Genomic DNA, 20,320 nt, shown 5'->3' with positions numbered 1-20,320 from the left:
TAGAATGAGTTTGGGAGTGTTCCTCCCTCTGCTATATTTTGGAAGAGTTTGAGAAGGATAGGTGTTAGCTCTTCTCTAAATGTTTGATAGAATTCGCCTGTGAAGCCATCTGGTCCTGGGTTTTTGTTTGTTGGAAGATTTTTAATCAGTTTTAATTTCAGTGCTTGTGATTGGTCTGTTCATATTTTCTATTTCTTCCTGGTTCAGTCTCAGCAGGTTGTGCATTTCTAAGAATTTGTCCATTTCTTCCAGGTTGTCCATTTTATTGGCATATAGTTGCTTGTAGTAATCTCTCATGATCCTTTGTATTTCTGCAGTGTCAGTTTTTACTTTTCCTTTTTCATTTCTAATTCTATTGATTTGAGTCTTCTCCCTTTTTTTCTTGATGAGTCTGGTTAATGGTTTATCAATTTTGTTTATCTTCTCAAAGAACCAGCTTTTAGTTTGATTGATCTTTGCTATCGTTTCCTTCATTTCTTTTTCATTTATTTCTCATCTGATCTTTATGATTCCTTTCCTTCTGCTAACTTTGGGGTTTTTTTGTTCTTCTTTCTCTAATTGCTTTAGGTGTAAGGTTAGGTTGTTTATTTGAGATGTTTCTTGTTTCTTAAGGTAGGATTGTATTGCTATAAACTTCCCTCTTAGAACTGCTTTTGCTGCATCCCATAGGTTTTGGGTTGTTGTGTTTTCGTTGTTGTCTGTTTCTACATATTTTTAAATTTCCTCTTTGATTTCTTCAGTGATCTCTTGGTTATTAAGTAGTGTATTGTTTAGCCTCCATGTGTTTTTTTTTTTTTTCGGTACGTGGGCCTCTCACTGTTGTGGCCTCTCCCGTTGCAGAGCACAGGCTCCAGATGCGCAGGCTCAGCGGCCATGGCTCACGGGCCCAGCCGCTCCACGGCACGTGGGATCCTCCCGGACTGGGGCAAGAACCCGCGTCCCCTGCATCGCCAGGCAGACTCTCAACCACTGCGCCACCAGGGAAGCCTGTGTTTGTATTTTTTATAGATTTTTTTCCTGTAATTGATGTCTATGATATTTAACATACGAGTTCTTATGAAGCCATTACAAAAACCTGCAGATCTCAATAGAGGAAAAAAAAACAAAAGCAAGAGGTTTGAATAGGCAATTCACTAAAGAATACTAATAAATGGCCAATAAACATTAAAAAGTTCAATTCACTGGTAATCAAACAAATGTAAAATAAAATAACACACCATTCATTTTCTTGCCTCTCAAATCAGAAAGGATGAAAAAGAAATAACACCCAGTGTTGCTGAAAATATGAGAAAAATAGTACAACTTTTCTGAAGGAAAATTTTATAAAATGTAACAAAAGTCTCAACAAAACATGTTGTTTTTCGACATCAAATTCCAGTTCTAGATTACCCTCAAAATTAGCTATTAAAAAGAAAAAAGATATAGCTACAAAAATATTCATCATTGTGACATTGTTTATAATAGGGAGAAATTAGAAAACTAAGTTTTCAAAATAAAAGACTGAATAACTAAATGACAGCACACCATATTATGCAGTATACAGCAACCATTAAAGTGACATTTATTTTACCTTGTAAAGGTAAAAGGAAGAAGACCTTGGATATCAAGTGACACGCAAGTGACAATCACAGTTTTTGTTTTAAAAGAGGAAATGTATATATGTTCTGTACATTTATATAAGTGTATGTAAATATATACATTTTCTCCTTTGTAGATAGAAATCTAAAAGGACAAAAATATTAACTGTTTTACCACTGGATAATGGGATTATGGGAGTATTAGTTATCTAAGTTTTGACAAAATTTAGTGGTTTAAACAAAAAACATTCATTAAATCCATTTCTGTTGGAAAGGAATTTGGGACACAGCTTAGCTGGGTGGTTCTGCCTCAAGGTTTTCCATGAGATTTCAGTCACGACATTGGCTGAGGCTACAGTCATCTGATGACCTGACTGGGGACTGAAGGATCTGCTTGCAAGACTCACTCACAAGGCTGCTGGCAGGAGGACTCAGCTCCTTGCTGCATGGGCCTCTTCACAGACAGGTATGCCGCATTATATGGCAGCTGGCAACACCAGAGCCAAATGATCAAAACAGAACAAAATGGAAGATACAATGTCTTTTATGACCTACCATAAAAAGTCACACACTGTTAAACCTGCTACACTGTCTTCATTAGAAGCAAGTCACTAAGTCCAGGTCACACTCAAGGGGAGAATTAAGGTCCACTTCTTGAAGGAAAGAGTATCAAACCATTTGTGGATATATTTTTAAATCCCCAAAACAGGTGACCTGTGGCATACTCAGAAAAAGATAATTTATTTTCTAAATGGAAAAGTTAATTCACAAATACACACACGCATGCACACATATACATATACACATATGGAGACAGTTTAAAAAACAAATATCCTCAATAAGTATTTTATTTGTCTGCCAAAAAAGGTAACACAATCCTAAGTTGGAATAACACATAAATGGCACCCAGAACAAGTTCTATGATATTCTATACCATTTAGACTACATCCAGAATGTCCTGTTCAGCTCTGAGTACCACTCTTACTAAAATCTAGGTGGAAAACTAACAAACTGGAGCACATCTCCTAGACAAAGTTACTTCAGCATGAGAAATAGTCTGGAGGAAAATGGTATTTGGTTTCAAAGAAAGAAGACTTGAGGGGGAGAAAAAGCAGGCAAATCATTGCCTTAGAAACGTACGAAGGGTTGCCATATGGAAAAGTTAAAAGACTTAACAGGCAGAATTTGAACCAATGAGTCAGAGTCACAGGTATGCAAAGTGGCTCATACAAGAACTTTCTAACAATAGGTTGTAAAAACAAGAATGATGCACTTAGTGAATGTTCCCAGGACTGCAGGAGTCTGTGGAGACTAAGGCATGGTGCTGCTACTCCCTCAGCTACCTCTAGTGTTCACGTTCAAATTGGTTCTTCCCTACTCACACTGATGTGGCTGGTGGTTTGGTGCTCTCCCAAAGCAACATACCTGACACCAGGGCTTAAGCCACGAGGCATATGTGGAATGTACAGTGCTTGGGATGGCATTGTACATAGTATGCACTTTATATAAACGTTAGCTATTATTTCTGCATTGACTCAAAATGTGACAAGATGCTCTCTAAGGTCCCTTTCAACTTCTAAGACTTCATCAATTAAGTTAAAATCATTATAATTAACTACTAATCCTTATGGTCAGTTTCAGTAATATACTTAAAGGTAGGAATGACAAAATTAATCTTCAAAGCCAGGATGGCTGCACATGCTTTGGGAAACCACAAAGAACAGAGACAGTCACTTATATAGACATGTAAAAACCACGAAAATCAAAACTAAACATATTCAAACAAGTCATATCCTCTCTGGTGTACATGGTCGCTTTAGGCAATGAAGGTGCTGATATTTTAAAAAGGAGATTCAAACTGGACTACTTCACCTACTCAGAGCAAATCAGATTATTACAATTAGTTTATTCACCTATGCTCACCTATGCCTGCCAACTACCCACCACAACTGAAAACTTACGTTTTGGGTGCCAGCAGCCTGGACATTCTGCCATGTTGCTACAGGTTCTGTAGCTACGTGCCACTCTGGGTAAGTTTTCGTGAGTAACTTCACAAAGGTGGATTTTCCCACAGCTGCAATGCAAACAGCATGTATTGGGATGCATCTCAAATCAGGGTTGCAGGAGAAGGCTGCTATTAAACTCTGTCACAAATGCCCAACTCAAGGGAACAAGTACCAGTTTTTCCAATTTCAAAACTCAGCAGCCACACATCACTGTCAGACTAACCAGTCACCATAATGAATGCAGGCAACAGGGAGGAAAAATACCCTTAAGATTTGATTTGTAATTTTAATGTCCCAACCTCTCAGAGGAAAAGAGTATTTAATAACAGTTAAAAATGGAATAGACTCTCAAAAGTAGATGAAATCAGCTACATGTGTTGTAAAGCTTGAATCGCACAGTCCTATTTATTCGGTGACAGTATAAAAATTACAAGTTTTTCAAGATAGAAAATGAAGACAATGACCCTCATTCATTCAACAAATCTAACCAATATTCAGGGAGTGCTACTATGCGCTCAGACTGTCCGGCACTGGAGGTACAATGATAAACAAAACACAGGATGGATTTTGCCCTCACAGAGCTTGTAGGAGAGACAGATACCAAATAAGCACATGAGTAACTAATAACAAATTGTATTAAGTGCTAGGAAAGAAAAATGCAGGATGGCTCTAATGTAGCTCAGGAGATCAAGGAAGGTTCCTCTGAAAAATGTTACCTGAGGTGAGATCTGAAAGACAAGGACTGGTCAGGCCAAGAGTGGGGGAAAGGTTGGGAAAAGAGGAAAACGGCGTACAAGAAGACAGAAGAGGAATCTGTGGCCCTGAAGTGACAGTGTGGTCAAACGAGGGAGAAGAATGGCTCAAAATGAGTGTGGAGAGGCTGGTAGGCAGGCCAGGGCCAGGTCACATGGGGCCCTGTACCATGGTAAAAAGTTTGAATTCTATTCTAAGGGCAACGGGATATCAGTGATGATGGGTTTTAAGCAGGGAAATGACCATGTCATTTTTAAAAGACCATCTCATTTTTAAAAGACCACTCCACCTGCTGTTGCACTGATGTAGAATTAGGCAGACCAGTTAGAAGATAACAGTAGCTTCAACCAAGGAGAGAGCAGAAGAGGTAGAACGCAGTGATTGCTTTGAGAAATATTTTGGAGATGAAATTAACCTAGTACCACAACATTCAAGTTCTCTTTTCCCATTTACACCAACATCTAGCCCATACCTTCCTGAATTCCAGACTCACTATCTAAGAGCCCTCCAGACATTTCCACTTGGATGTCCTAGAAACAACTCAAAGTCAATATATTCCGTAAATGAACTCATCATCTTCCCCACCAAACTGAGCTTTCTCCCATATCCCAACCGCAGGGTAAGACAGCACTATCCACTCAGTCAGGACTTCTTCCTTCTCTGCCAAACCTCAAGTGGCCACCAACTGCTTTTGAACCTGCCTTCTAAAATTTCCACATCTGTCCTTTTCTCTCTATTCCCACCTCCTGCTCAAGACCAGGCTTTCATTTCTTGCCTCTCCAACTCTGGCCTTGCCCTCTTCAATCCATCATTCATACTGCAGCCACACTGAACACAAAGTAACACTGCTTAAAATCCTCTGGCAGCTCCCTATTGCCTTCACAACAAAATTCAAACCCTTTAGCATGGCCTATAAAACACATCAAAATCTGGCCCCTGCATAGACCTCTCTGCCTCACTTCCCTTCAGGCATCCTGAGCTCCCACTGGACCAAACTCTTTGCAACTCTAACCATGCCGTGCTGTCTGCTGCAAATGTGACTTTGCATATGCTTTCTCCTCACCTGGCCAACTCCTACTCAATCTTCAGATTCTGCTCAGATACACCTCCTGTGTGAAGGCTTTCAGGACCCTGATGCCTCTAAGTTGGATTAGCTCCTCTGTGCTTGGCCTGGCAATCTGGGTAAGACTCCATCACTGCCATTGTAATTCTGTTTCTCTAAGTAGAAGATGGGGTTCCTTCAGGGCAGGAACCAAAGCCCAGACTAATGACCTAGCTGAATGAATAAAACAAGTAATACATTATTAATTCCACTTCCCTATGAAACCCACATTTGTTAAAAATCAAAACATGAACCATACAATGTGCTTGGAGCTCAATCTCCCCTACGAGAGGTGATCTTTCTCAAATGAGTTCTACCCTTAGGAGGAACCCAAGTGGAAGGAAGAGAAGGAAGGGGGAGGCACCCTTCCAGTCAATTCTATCAGCCACTCATAGTTACTGATCAGGAGCAAAGAGACATCTCAGCAGAAGAGCCCACACATCCAATATCTGACATTTATTACACACCACTCCAACTCCTCTCTGAACACACAGGGTAAAGAACAAACACATAAATCTGTACATCTTGTACAGTCACACTCATCTCTCAGTCCCACCTCCACCCAACTCCTGTGTGCCTTTGCACATGTGCTCAGCCTCTGCTCCTCCCACACTTCAGTGAACAAATGCCTTCCCCAGCTCTGCTCAGCCTGTGTCTAAATCCCTTCCCCCACTAAGCATAAGGCCCACCTCTTCCGCAAAGTTCAGGACATCTCCAGCTCACACCAAATTCCTACCACATTGGGCAGCTGAATCAAACAAGCAATATTTATTAACTGCCTCTGATACATTTAGCATTTAATTGTTTTGATTGTTTCATGAGCCTCAATTTTGGTTTCCTAACAGGATCTGAATCTCTGAGGTTGGATCACAGGAATCCACATTTTTAAAGCATGCCCCAAGTGATCGTGATGCAAACTTATACTAGAGATTGCTATCTAGAACAATCTGATCACAATCAACAGAGGTGGTTTTTTAAAAATATGGGTTCCAAAACCACATCCCAGACTACTAAATAAAACCCTTTGGGCTTGTCATGGAGTGCCCAACAGAGTTGCAGGAAATACAAATTGGTTGAATTTGTTTATTATCAGATACCTACCTGTCCTGAATAGTCCCTACTTTAAAATATTTGGCACAGATAGTCAATATTTAGATTGCAGGTTGGTGATTAAGCCTAAAACATGGTCTCTGGCTATGGGCTGAAAAATTATTTTAATTAATATGAAAAGATGAAGGTAACTGATTTGTTAGATGGGTGGGGTTGAATGGTGGTTAGAACTATTTAAATTTTTTAAAAGTTAAAAACAACTACCCAAGGAACGATTGCAGATGGAAAGGAAGGGCCCTGAGGGTTAGGGCGTGCCAACTTCACCTCTGAGATCAGAAGGGCAGTCAGTACTCTGAGAAACCGACTTATGCCATTTAAACACACAAAACCCAGAATGCCAATAAATGAGATGTAATGGGAAATATACAGTTCCAATTACTGAAACAGTCACACCAGGGCAACACCCCCACCTTGCACACCATCCCCCATTTCAAAGCTTTTGGAAATCCAGTTTAGCAATGAGAAGCCAGAGTTTCAGCAAAGAATGACAGTAAATCGTGGTGGAAGGTCCTAGGAGCTTTGCCATCCATGATGCTGTAGGGCTTGGAGAGCCTGGGTAATTTTCCATAGGGCGGCATTTCTTAAAACTGCATTCCAAGGGAACTCAGCTGCGCCAGGCACCACCCACAGATATGGAATAATTATTTTAAAAAATAATTCAAAATTATGTATTTATATTAAAACTAGACATAACTTTTTTTAAAGCTATGATACCTGACTGTAATAGTTTTTTTCTTCCTTTTAAGAAGTTTTGTAAAATAAACGTAAAATAGCTAGCTAGGGGGAAGCAGCCGCATAGCACGGGGAAATCAGCTCAGTGCTTTGTGACCATCTAGAGGGGTGGGATAGGGAGGGTGGGAGGGAGGGAGGGAGACGCAAGAGGGAAGAGATATGGGAACATATGTATATGTATAACTGATTCACTTTGTTATACAGCAGAAACTAACACACCATTGTAAAGCAATTATACTCCAATAAAGATGTTAAAATAATTTAAAAGTAAAAAAATACATTAAAAAAGTTTTGTATTTTTTTTAAGACAAATGTTTTAAAGTATTCCCAGGGGTCTCATAAGAAAGGTGTTCTCTGCTTTTCCACTGCTACACTGGCCTCCTCCTAATGAGCAGGACATCTGTATGCACCGAAGTCTCTCTTCTTCAGGCAGGGCCGAATGACAAATGCCTCCCTCTGGTCTCTATGCTGAGCACTAGCCTCTTTTGATATCATTATCTCAGACTTATCACAATTAAGTTAGATCCCAGCTTAACTGTTCTCTTTCAATATGCTTTTTAATATCATGAAATTTGGGAGGTATCAGATGTCATAAGCAGCATTAAGTCTTCCTTTAGGGCCCTGGCTATCACTGTACTTTATTATGTGTGCCATGACTTGAGAAAGGGTGGGAGGTACTTTGTTAAGAGTACATTATATCAACATGTTGATTTTTATTAGCACCAGGATCGTCATTCCACAGGCTGGATCAAAGAGTTCTGTTGTTAACATTCATCTCTTCCTAAATAATAGTTCTTTTCTCCCACAAATTTTTTCCATAAACTACAATGCCTGTTATAGTTACATTATACTAAAACCTAGTAGTAAGAAAACAGTATCTGATGTAACACTCAAAATGATGTATTATTTTAAATTAAATACAGTTGTAGTTCATGGCAGCCTCTTTAAATATACCATCATCTTCAGGCATTTTCTTCCTAACAAGATGTAAAACCCTGTACCAAAAAGCAAACAAAAGCAGTAAATATAAAGCTGCCTATCTTTAAACAAAAAAATTCTTCCAAAGAAAATTTAAAGCCTTTCTTTCAGGAACTACATTTGATGCTGCATTCATTCATTCAACCAACAGATGTTTACAGAGTAGCCACTCATGGTGGGTACTATAACTAAAACGATGAAGTGAGCTGAGATGCTGCCCTCAAGGAACTTAAGTCAAGGCTAAGCACCCAGGATCAAATAGGCTCTGAGCCTAAAAGCATTCTGGGAAAAAAAAATCACTCAGCTGACTTAAAAGAAACTTGATATATTTCAGCCCTGATTACTTTTATCTTCTTTTCATGAGAAAAAAAAATTTGTTGTTTAAAAAAAAAGTTCCTCACAGCTTCCAGAGTACAACTCAAACTTCTGCGTTTAGCATGAGACCCTTGCTGATCTGGAATGCCCTCACCACCTCTGCCCACCAGGTGACTCATCCTTTCACTGTCACCTTCTCAGTGAGGTCTCCTGGAACTCTCTCCAGCTCCACTTTATCCTTGGGCAGAGTTAATTACTGCCTGCTCTGGTCTACAGAGGCATCACACTGTAATTATTTGTTGACTCACCACTCTCTCCCTCTAGACTGGGAGCTCACTCTCTGAAGACAGGGACTAACCTTATTTCCTTTGCATCCTGAGTATCTGGCCAGGTGCTAAGAATGGAGATGGATGGATGGAATGAGGCGAATCACAGAAACAGAGAATCCAACTTATTCCAAACACTGTATATTGGATACAATGTTTGGATTAAATAGGTCTTTTTTTCCCTAGAATTCTTGCCCAAACGTTTATACTTAATGAAAGTAAAAGATGACATTAGTGATGTTAAATCACTAATTTTGAATGCTGGAGGATATGTTATTTAGGGAAGCTCTCCACTGCTTTACATACAAGTCTCTAGATGGCAAAAGTGAGGTTTCTTCTCTGTTGGGTCTTTGAAAATCAAAATGAAAAAAACAAAAAGAAAAACAAAGTGAGACTAGTCTGAGTTGACTCACTGACAGTATTTCCTGCGGCGATCCTTTCTTCAGTTTAGGTTTGTAATCTTAAAATAACTGGCTTTGGAAGACGGTAATACACTTTAGTGATGAACACACTTAATAGATAGGCTAGGTATTTTATTTTTTAGATTTTAAGGGATTCTAGGTTCCAAGCTTTTGACTCTTAATCACACATGGCATATGGCTCATAACACAGGCTAGATGCCCTTACTTGCTACTTCACTGATCCATTTTCCTTACATGCTGCTATCTGCACCCACAGAATCGGATTAAGATTCAGAGCAGCAGGACTACAAGAAAAGCATATCTAACTCTATGATAAACATATCTAACTTCAGCTGGGTCAGGGGTTCACCTTCCCCTGTTCAGGTTTCCTGAATGGATACTCTCATTTGGGGGGATGCCACCTGTGGTTAGAGAACAAGATAACTATTTGATCTGATAGTAAAAGCAGTTTACCGTATTTCCTCTGTGGACACCAACGACTAACTTCCACATGGATATCACAGCACAGGATTCAAGTATCTGGTAAACACTGAATGAGTACAATGGGCCAGGTGTGGGTTAGGTGCTGGTGACACAAAGATGAACAAGACACTACGTGGCTAACCCAGGGAAGGTACAGAAGGTGCAGACAATCTCAACAGAACTCAAGTGCTTGCAGCAGTTGAGGGTACAAAATGCTACGTGAGCACACAGAGGAGGAGGTGCTCCATTCTGTCTGGGGAGAGTCATCACAGTGAGTGAGGTGATGGAGAATAGTAGGAGACAAAACTAGAAAGAGCCAGATTAAGGTCCCCCAGTCCACTTCTCATTAGTCACACTTTCTTTAGGCAACTGCATTCACTTCCAAGGCTTCAACAACTACCCCCACAAGTCAGCAACTTCCACAGCTGAGATCTCAGCTCCAATCTGTCTCTTCACTGCAGGCACTTACCCTAATCTACCTCAGAACATCTATCTCTGTTTGTCTCAGAGGCACCTCCTCCAAGCATCACTCTTACCTCCCCAGACTTCCTCTTCCTTTATTCCCATCCTCAGTTTTCAGAGTCACTGTCCAAATTAAACCTCCTTATCCCTCACCTCCAAGTGGCCACCAAGTCCTGTCAATCCCACTTCCAAACTCTTTCTCAAACCATCATGTCTTCTCTGTTCCGCCATTCTCTCTGTCCAGGCCTACATCTTCCCTCCCTCCAACGACTACAATAGTCACAAAACCTAGTCTGTCTACTCCAAACTCTGTTCCTATTCATACATTCAACAAATTGGATGCAAGGTACGACGGGTACTATAGCAAACGAGACACACAAAGTGCCTGCTTTATGAAGCTTTCTTTTTATTTATTCATTCTAGCCAATTCCCTTTTAAAAATTAATCTGGCCATGGCACATGCTGGCCTTAAGTCTTCCGTATCCTCCCACAGCCTACATGAGAAACTCCTAGCTGTTCAACATCTGGCATATCCTACCCTTCCAAACTCTTGTTCTGCTGTCCTCTCACAGGCCCTTTAAACTCCAGGCACAAGCCTAATATTAAAACTGCATGTTTCTTCAGGCTCTGCGTTGGCAAGTGTTACTTCCTGTGCCTGGAACACTCTTCCCTCTAGGGTAGGAATTCCTACCCCAGAGATTCTGAGTTTCCATGTCCAAACATAGCACTCATCACACAGCACAGAAATTATGTTTAGAAGTCTGCTCCTCCCACTTACTTGTGAGTTCCTTAAAGGACTGCATGAGAAAGCAAGAAGGATGCATAGAAATCTGGAAAGGTGAAGAAGAAAAGGTCAGGAAAATTGGGAGAGGCAGCTCAAACCTCACCTGATGGTCTGTCCAAACCACTTACTTTGTGAAATACTCTGTACCTCTCTGGGCTCTGAGGACAGAGCTTCCTTTAGGGGCATGTTTCCCAAAGTACGGGACAGAACATCTTTAAATAACACCATGAGGCAGGCAGCCCTTCTCATTCCTTTCAATGTTTCTGATTTGGCTGGAGAAAAACACACAGCTGTGGTGACTGGTCTCACTTTAAATTCAAGACCACTAAGTCCAAATGGGTCCTTAACGCAGCTCAGCAATTCTATATTTCTTCTGCTCACTCACCAGACTATTTTTTTTTTTTGCGGTACAGGGGCCTCTCACTGTTGTGGCCTCTCCCGTTGCGGAGCACAGGCTCCGGACGTGCAGGCTCAGTGGCCACGGCTCACAGGCCCAGCCGCTCCGCGGCCCCGGGACCGGGGCACGAACCCATGTCCCCTGCATCGGCAGGCGGACTCTCAACCACTGCGCCACCAGGGAAGCCCTCCCCAGACTATTTCATGTCTTTCCTCTCTCCTCACACTCACTCTTTGCTGATCTTTCTTCTTATTTCACTGAGAAAACAGACACAACCAAAACACCCTTCACCAAGTTCCTGCCATGCCTGCTAGAGTCAGTAATCATTTATGTTGCCATTCTCCCCGTTATTAGGGATAAACTGTGCTCCTAGGTAAAGCCAACCTCTCTCCACTTGGGCAAGAAATTCCATTCCTTCTTGCTTACTAAAATCACTCTGCAAAGTCTATCCTCTCTCCTGTTTCACCAATCTTTTCCCTCTCTACCAGCTTATAAATATCATCTAATTCCTCTTACAAAAAGAAAAAAAAAAAACAACCCTTTCAACCCTCTTCCCATTTCAGCTACCACCCCACGTCTCCCCTTTCTAGGAAAACTTGCAAATAGTTGTCTTAACCCACTGTCTCCAATGCCTCACCTCCCATTCTTCTGGAACTTATGCAATCAGACTTTCACCCCCCCCCAACTCCTATAAATTGCTCAAGTTCACCAAAGAGCTCCATTACTTGAACAGCATTACACAGTCAATCATTCCTTCCCTGAACACCTTCGCTTGGTTTCCAGCATATCATTCTTTTTGGCTTTCCTCCTATTTCAGTGGTCATTCCTTCTCAGTCTCTTTTGCTGGTTCCTTCCTATTGCTTCAATCTCTCTAACATTTGCGTGCCCAGGACGTGGTCCTTTTCATCAACACACACAGGCTCCTGGCTTTAAATACCATCTACATGTATAACTCCAGTCCAGGGAGACTCTCAACTCTGGACTCATATATCCAACTGACTATTCAACAATCCTACTTACATATCTAGCAAGCATATAAAAACCTAACATGCCTAAAACCAAAAACTTGACCCTCTGCCCCCAGGCTGTTCTTCCCACACTTCTCCATCTAAGAAAACTGGAACTCTGTCTTTCAAGTTGCTCAGGCCAAAATGATTAGAGTTATCCCTGACCCCTCTTTATCTTATACTCCACATCCTCCTGTTACCAAATCCAGTGTACCCTGCCTTAAATGAAAGTAGAATCTAATCACTCCTCACCACCTCCACTGTTACCATCCTGGTCCAACACATCATAACTCATCATTGCAACAACTTCCTGACACCTTCTATTTTCAACATATCAGCCAGAGTGATCTTTTTATAATCTAAGTCATATCATGTCACTTGACTGCTCAAACCTTCCAACAGTTTCCCATCTCAACCAGAGTAAAAATCCATAATGGACTATACAGTCTATACAATCTAGCCACCCCTTACCAACTGACCTCATCTCCCCGCACCTTCCCCCTTGCACACTCCACTCCAGCCACAACGACTTTCCGCCTGTTCCCTGAACACGCTTCCCACCTCAGGGCCTTTGCACTTGGTCTTCCCTTTGCCTGGAAGATTCTTCTCCCCATTATCCACATGGTTCACTCCTTCACCTTCCTCAGGTTTTTGCTCAAATGTCACTTTCTCAGTGAGGCCTGTCTTGATCATTCAATTTAAAATTGCAACTTCCCTCAATCCCTCATCCCTGAATTTTCTCCATCACACTCATTATCTAACATACTGTTTACTTTGCTTACTTTATATTGTTTATAGTCTGTCTCTCTCTACTAGGGTTCCCTGAGAGCAGACTTTTATTTGTTCTGTTCATTGCTGCATCCTCAGTGCCAGGAACAGTGCTGGAATATGGAAGTTGTTCAAAGGGCTATATGTTTAATTTGTAAACTAAGAAATTCTCAGTTTGCTGTTAGAATGTCTTCAATACTTAACACTTGCTAATCCCTTTTTAGGGCTCAGCACTTTAGCAGGTAAAAGCCTCAAGTAAGAATTTAGTAACATTAGAAACATTTAGTAACACTGAAATGTTTTGCTTTCATTTTATTTTAAAATTATTTTTATTTAAGGTACTGGACTTCTATTCTCTCTTATAACAGTTATTTTTAATTTAACACACGTTTTTAAGTTTAAAAAGTGAGCTGCTTCTAAGAAAAATGCTAAGAAATTATAGTGGGAACAGCAAAGAGACATGGCAAAAACAGTGAAAGTGGTATCTGAATGACTGGAGTTTAGGAACTCTCTTAGGGTAGGGTTGCCAGATAAAATAAGGACACCCACTTAAATCTTAATTTTAGATTTTTTTTTTTTTTAGTGTATGTTCCAAATATTGCATAGGACACAAACTAAAATATTATTCGTTATCGGAACTGCTATTTTAAATGGGCATCCTCTTTTTCTCCCCTAAATCTGGCAACCTTATCTTAGGAGAACAAAGAAATTGCACCCTGCTCCTTGTCGCTTCCATCTTTCTCTACCAAAACAAGCTAGCTCTTGTCCTATCTACGGACTGCGTGGCTTTTATGCCTCAATAAGCCTGTCCCTGTGGGAGAGTACTGAGGCCTGACGTCTGAAAAATCCAACTGGCAAAGGCCCACAGCGCACCTTTAGAGGGGAAAGGTTTGGCAGCTCAGAACAAGCAGTCCGGCCGCATCTGCTCGAGAGGGAGGGGGTTCCAGGCCCCCTTTCCCAACCTCTCAGGCACCTGCTCTGCGGAGGCCGAGGCTTGGCAGCTACTTTCGGCCCTTACCAATGTTGCCTTCGATGGAGAGCCTTCTGGGCCCGCGCCCCGCGTGTAGACCCCTGGAGGGGGGCACACCCTCGAGTGGGCGCTTAGCCATGGACTTGGAGGATGCTCGCAGCAGCCTTAGATAGAGCCGGCCGGCGATCATCCCACCGATGATTCACGAATCGATCACTTCCGCCGAGAGCACTTCCTCCCACGGTGTTCACGCGCTCCGGCGCGCCGCTGACGTCAGGGGAGAAGTGGGTGGGTTGAGTTGGCTTGAGGGGAGGGGCCAAAGGGACTACCCTGTTCTCGCGATGTTTGTAATAAAGAGTTGCAAAAAGGAAGACGCCTAATGTGGGGTTGCGGGAGAGTTTAATGACAATTGGAGTTGGTACTGTGAGGTTCGCCCTCTCCGTTTCTGCCCACCGGACAAACAACGTTTAAAACGACACATAAGTCAAGAATTCCATCACCTTTGCATTTTTGTATCGCTTTAGAATAAATTTCATAAGTAAAGACAAATAAAAGTAATTGTAATTTTAAACGAGTTTCCAACATAGGAAAAAATTGGACAGTTTTAAGTAGGAAAATGATGCAATCTGATGATTTACACAAATTAACTTTTTCCCATTCCCTGTAACTTGCACCACAATGCTGGCACCTTATTGAATAAATTAACAAATTAGTTTGTCAATTACACCCCACCTCTTATTTTGCCTCTTGAATGAAGTTCACTCAATCTATTTGCATAGTAGCCAAAAATTCCGTAAGAATAAAGAGGGTGGAGGCTTAGGGACTATGTGTGGAACTCATTTAAACCAGATAGATTGGGTTCTGTGGGGTTGAACCATGGCGGGGTGAGGAGGGGGGCGGGGTGGCTGGTGGGGATTCAGAATAGGGTTTGTGAAGGCTTGAGAAGAGCAAGGGTAGAGAGAGATTTGCTGGTGTATAGAACTGGAGTCTAGCTGTTGGTGGAGAATTGTGTTCTGCAGAGGGACAGGGACAATTCTGAGCTGCTGCCAGACTGGCTTTTTCGTGCCACACTCCATGGTCATAATGACTTCAGAACTAAGGATTTATGAAATATTGTCAAAGGGTGCGTCCACCTTCCCCGCTTGACTTCCACAAGAGTCAAACCAGGAGTTAACAGGCAATCCGGCATTCGGGCAGCACTCTTAGACATGGGAGTTTTTAGGAAACCAATCTGATTGCCAGAAGGTTTGGGGAGCGGCTGGTGGCTGGGACTGTTGTAGGAAAAAATGGGGCACGAGAGGATGGTCATATCCCAGGTCTCGGGTGAGTCCCTGGGACAGGCTGCCAAGTGAGGGTCCTTGACTTCTCGCTGGAAAGAATTCAAGAGCGAGATATAGTAAAGTGAAAGGTTTATTTAGGGAGATACCCACTCCGTAGAGCGTGGGCCATCTCAGAAGGCAAGAGAACCAGAGGTGCGGGGGTGGTTAGTTTTTAAGGGCTGGGTAATTTCATAGGCTAACAAGTGAGAGGAATGTTCTAACATCTTGGAGAAGGGGTGGGGATTTCCAGGAATTGGGGCACCACCCACTTTTGTGCCTTTTTTGGTTGGCCTTGGAACTGTCATGGCACCTGTGGATGTCATTTAACCTGCTAATGTATTACAGTGAGTTTGTAATGAGTCTCTAGGTCTACTGGAAGTCAACTCTTCTGCCATCTTGGGCCTAGTAGGGTCTAATCGGCTTTTGTGGTATCCTATTCTTCTTAATGTTTGTGCCATTCTTTTAATGACTGTGCCCTGCCCCCTTCCTTCCTGTCTCAGGGTAACTGTTTGCAGAGCAGGCACAGGACCTTTTTCCTATATTGTTGTTTATATGGGATGGCTGAAGTGACATTTGTATATCATATTAAGCACAGTCTATTAAAAAATAGATTGCAAATTTAGGATAAGCTGGGTGGAGCGCTAAAGGATATTGGAGCAGCTAAAGTCTGTCCCATCCCCCACTCCCTCCCCTACAGCCACCTCTCTGTAGAAACACTACTTACATTTCTTTATCTATGTAAACTCTGACTTGGGAAAATATCCATCGAAAAAAGTTTGAGAGGCTGTCTGCACCCTTATGGTTTCCCTTGCCTTCATTGCCCTCAGGGTCACTGTGAAGGGTAAATATGGAAGTTGTTGGCAGGTTTAGGTGCAGACAGGAAACTAATCTGTTCCTAAAAGTTAGAGCACCTAAAAGTCATTTAAAAATTTTTTTACAGTGAAGTACAATATATAGTGAAGAAAAGAGCATGTATTGTAAGTGTACAGTTTAGTGCAATTTTCACAAACTGAGCACACTCTATTACCCAGATTCGGATCAAGAAACAGCATTACCAGCAACCCCAGAATCCATTTCCCCTACCAGTTACTAGCCCCAAAGGTAACCAATAACCTGACTTCTAACAGCAGACATTAGTTTTGCCTGTTCTTTACATACCTGAAATCATGTAGTAAGTACTTCTTTCATTCAACATAATATCTGTGAGATTTATATATGTTATATATGTAGTTGTAGTTCATTCGTTCTCACTGCTGTATGGTATTCCACTATGTTGTTATACCACAATGTGTTTTATCCATTCCAATCTTTTCTTTTTTTAAAAAAAATTTATTTATTTATTTGGCTGCGCTGGGTCTTAGTTGCGGCACGCGGGATCTTCATCTTGATGTGCGGGATCTTCTAGTTGCAGCATGCGCGATATAGTTCCCTGACCAGGGATCAAACCCGGGCCCCCTGCGTTGGGAGCATGGAGTCTTAACCACTCGACCATGAGGGAAGTCCCCTTATCCATTCTACTCTTGATGGACATTTGAGAGTTTCTAGATTAAAGCTATTATAGATACCATTGCTATGAATATTCTTTTTTCTTTTATATAAATTTATTTATTTGTTTGGTTGGTTTTGGCTGTGTTGGGTCTTTGTTTTTGTGTGCGGGCTTTCTCTATTTGCGGCAAGTGGGGGCTACTCTTTGTTGCGGCGTGCAGGCTTCTGATTGTGGTGGCTTCTCTTTGTTGTGGAGCACGGGCTCCAGGTGCGTGGGCTTCAGTAGTTGTGGTGCGTGGGCTCAGTAGTTGTGGCTCGCTGGCTCTAGAGAGCAGGCTCAGTAGTTGCAGTGCACGGGCTTAATTGCTCTGTGGCATGTGGGATCTTCCCGGACCAAGGCTCAAACCCGTGTCCCCTGCATTGGCAGGTGGATTCTTAACCACTGTGCCACCAGGGAAGTCCCGCTATGCATATTCTTGAATATATCTTTGGTAAAGTTAAGTACACATTTCTCTTGGGCGTATGCCTACAAGTGGAATTGATGTATGCTGGGCTTCAGTAGACATTCCCAAAGAGTATGCAGTTCCACAGTGTTTGACTGTACCAACAGGCAGTGCCACCATGAGTGAGTGAGTGCTCTGGTTGTTCCACATGCTTGCCAACAATTGGTATTGTCAGCTTTCTTCATTTTATTCATTCTGCTGTAGAATGGTGTCTTGCAGTTTTAATCTGCATTTTCCTGATGATTAATGAAATGGAACATTTTTTCGTATGTTTATCAACCATTTCAGTAACCTCTCTTGTGAAGGAGCTGTTTAAGTCCTGTGCCCATTTTTCTGTTGGCTATCTGTCTTTTACTTACTGTTATTGTTCTTTGTATATTCTGGATATGAGTCCTTTGTGAATATTTTCTCTCACTCTGTTCCTTGCTTCTAAAAGCTTTTACATTTGGGGGATGTATAGTGTAAAGTAAGAAACTAAAATGTCTTTTGCCTTTTAGTTATCCCACTATTCTTGATGATCCTTCTACTCCTCTGTATTTCTTTATGTTTGTTTTATTATGTTTACCATGCCTCAAAGTTCAATATCTTTCTTGATCTTAATTCCAGATTTCCAGGAGAGAGACTCTGATTGGCCCAGCTGTGGCCAAAAGGTAAGTTTTCAAGGAACAAATGTGAGTGTTGGAGCCCCACCCCAATATGCACGAGGAAGGAAGGCGATTAAAGGAATTGTCCGGAGCAAGGGAGAAAATAAGGTGGTGATCAGTTCTTCCTGGAAAACAGCGGTATGTTGGTGAGCAGAATTATGTCCCACTTGCCTGGAGGAATAATGTCACTTCCTGCTCCTGCAGGATTGTCAGATATCTGCTGGAGTTTATGAGTAAAGAGTTGATGTTGCCCCACGGGGACTCTAGTCCTTCAGCATCCATTCCTTCATCCAATATTTGCTGAGCATCTGCTATGTACTAGACACTCTGCTTAGTCCTTAGAGAGAGCTCTGAAGTGCTGCTGACAGACTGATCCGTGTTACCAAAACGCTATGCAACCATTAAAAATGGGGAGATAAACATACACAGATGTGACCCTGACTTTCTTCTGCAGCTTGGTGTCTGGTCAGTTATATTCTCATCTACATCAAAGATATTCTAATGTACTGGATTGTGCTAACTCAGTTTGGTTAAGCTGGGAAGTACGCTTCCAGAATCTCCTTCCTGACAGGGCTCTGAGTTCGAGTTGGTCAAAAGAGGACCTGGTGGAGATTTGGAAAGTAGAAATGGGAGCCTCAGCTGCTCTGAGGAGATCTCTGTTGTCAGACGCTGTGACAGACAGATGTGCCCACAGATAGATCCCAGCAAGTTCTCAAGGCCTAGTGACTCCTCTCTGATCATCCCACAGTTCCCTTCAGACCTTCACTTCCCCAGCTTGTCCCACTTTGGGGCAGTCTCATTCCTGTAATAACCCCCTTATCCCCGTAATATGCATGGTGGCTCTGCTCACCTGAATGAACTCTGACTGATAGACCTAATCATAAAAGGAGGCATATAGGGAATGGTTAAGAGTGTGGGCTCTGGATTCAGACAGCTAGAGGTGAGGATTAAGAAAGATAATCCACGTGCAGCATTTAACACACCTGCCACACCGTTACCAACCAATAGGTATTACGTAATAAGTAAGGTAATGCTAACATTACTCAGTGCCTGGGATGTTATTTCTATTTGGTTGACTTCCTATTGAATTTACACTCTCCTCAAGCCACTGTAACCCATCCATGCTCTCCTCTCTACTAGCATATAACTTGACTTCCCCTGCAGAATTCTAGGACAGCACTTATTGAAGTGGGGTGAGATCAGGTGGGGTAGGGAGGGGAGAGATGGGTCATCCTCCCCTTCTTGCCCCACATGGAGATTCTGCCGTGCCCCTCCACAGCAGGGAGGGTCAGCTCTCCACACTGCCCTAGTGGCATCTCTGTGCCTGGGCATCCTACTGCCTCTTCCCTGTGCTTTCTCTCCCAATAGGCTGTGCCTGTGGCTCTTCTTTGCAGGACTGCCCTCAGCCTACTGGAACACTTTTCCTGCACAGGAGGAAATCCTGGGACTTTCTGTCCCGCAGGAAGTACCTTCACTTATCACTGATATGTGACCATGAAAGCCTGGCTCATTGCCTGCAGTAAGATTTATACTCCAGGGCTCTCAGGGGACCAGGCAGAAGCCACCATTTTCTGTCCTGCCTCTCCCACACTACTCACTGATTTCTACCGAGAGCACTTCCTTAATAAATCTCTTGCATGTGAGTCCTCATTTCAGGGTCTGCTTCTGGGAAACCTGTCCCAAGACATAAATCCTCTAGCGGTTTTTGAAAGTATGCTTCTTGGGGCTTCCCTGGTGGTGCAGTGGTTAAGAATCCGCCTGCCAGTGCAGGGGACACAGGTTCGAGCCCTGGTCCGGGAAGATCCCACATGCCGCGGAGCAACTAAGCCTGTGCACCACAACTGCCGAACCTGCGTGCCACAACTACTGAAGCCTGCGCGCCTAGAGCCTGTGCTCCGCAGCAAGAGAAGCCACCGCGATGAGAAGCCCGCGCACTGCAATGAAGAGTAGCTCCCACTCGCCGCAGCTAGAGAAAGCCCGCGTGCAGCAACGAAGATCCAATGCATCCAGAAGTAAATAAATAAAATAAATACATTTATTAAAAAAAAGAAAAAGAAAATATGCTTCTCTACTGCACCCCCAGAGGGCAAGTGCAGGGATGGTGGAGGAAGAATGTCTGACATTGAGGTCTGTGTGCTTCCACTGGGCTCCACTGTCTCCAAATGGGCGTGTCTGGGAAGACCAGGTGGGTTCTGTTC

General features: G+C 42.5%; 1 protein-coding gene across 7 annotated transcripts in view; it reads right to left on the bottom strand.

Annotated features, from left to right (window-relative positions):
- The window catches only part of DGUOK (deoxyguanosine kinase), a 37,031-nt gene extending 22,627 nt beyond the window's left edge, over positions 1-14,404 (bottom strand). For 5 of the 7 annotated variants that reach the window (XR_003006017.1, XR_003006018.1, XM_024765674.1 and 2 more), the window contains exons 1-2: positions 14,220-14,404; positions 3,539-3,651 (exon numbers count right to left, since the gene is read on the bottom strand). Coding sequence is in view for 3 of the 7 variants with exons in the window: in XM_024765674.1 (XP_024621442.1) it covers positions 3,539-3,651; positions 14,220-14,361 (255 nt within the window). In the remaining 4 variants the exon portion in view is untranslated. The other 2 variants (XM_024765676.1, XM_024765677.1) reach the window with 2 other exon arrangements.
- Positions 14,405-20,320: the final 5,916 nt, after the last annotated feature.

The sequence above is a fragment of the Neophocaena asiaeorientalis genome, unplaced genomic scaffold (genome assembly GCF_003031525.2).
Source record: "Neophocaena asiaeorientalis asiaeorientalis breed wild unplaced genomic scaffold, Neophocaena_asiaeorientalis_V1.1 scaffold1090, whole genome shotgun sequence".
In the NCBI taxonomy this organism is placed as follows: Eukaryota; Metazoa; Chordata; class Mammalia; order Artiodactyla; family Phocoenidae; genus Neophocaena; species Neophocaena asiaeorientalis.
This window is presented reverse-complemented; position numbering and strand designations above follow the sequence as displayed.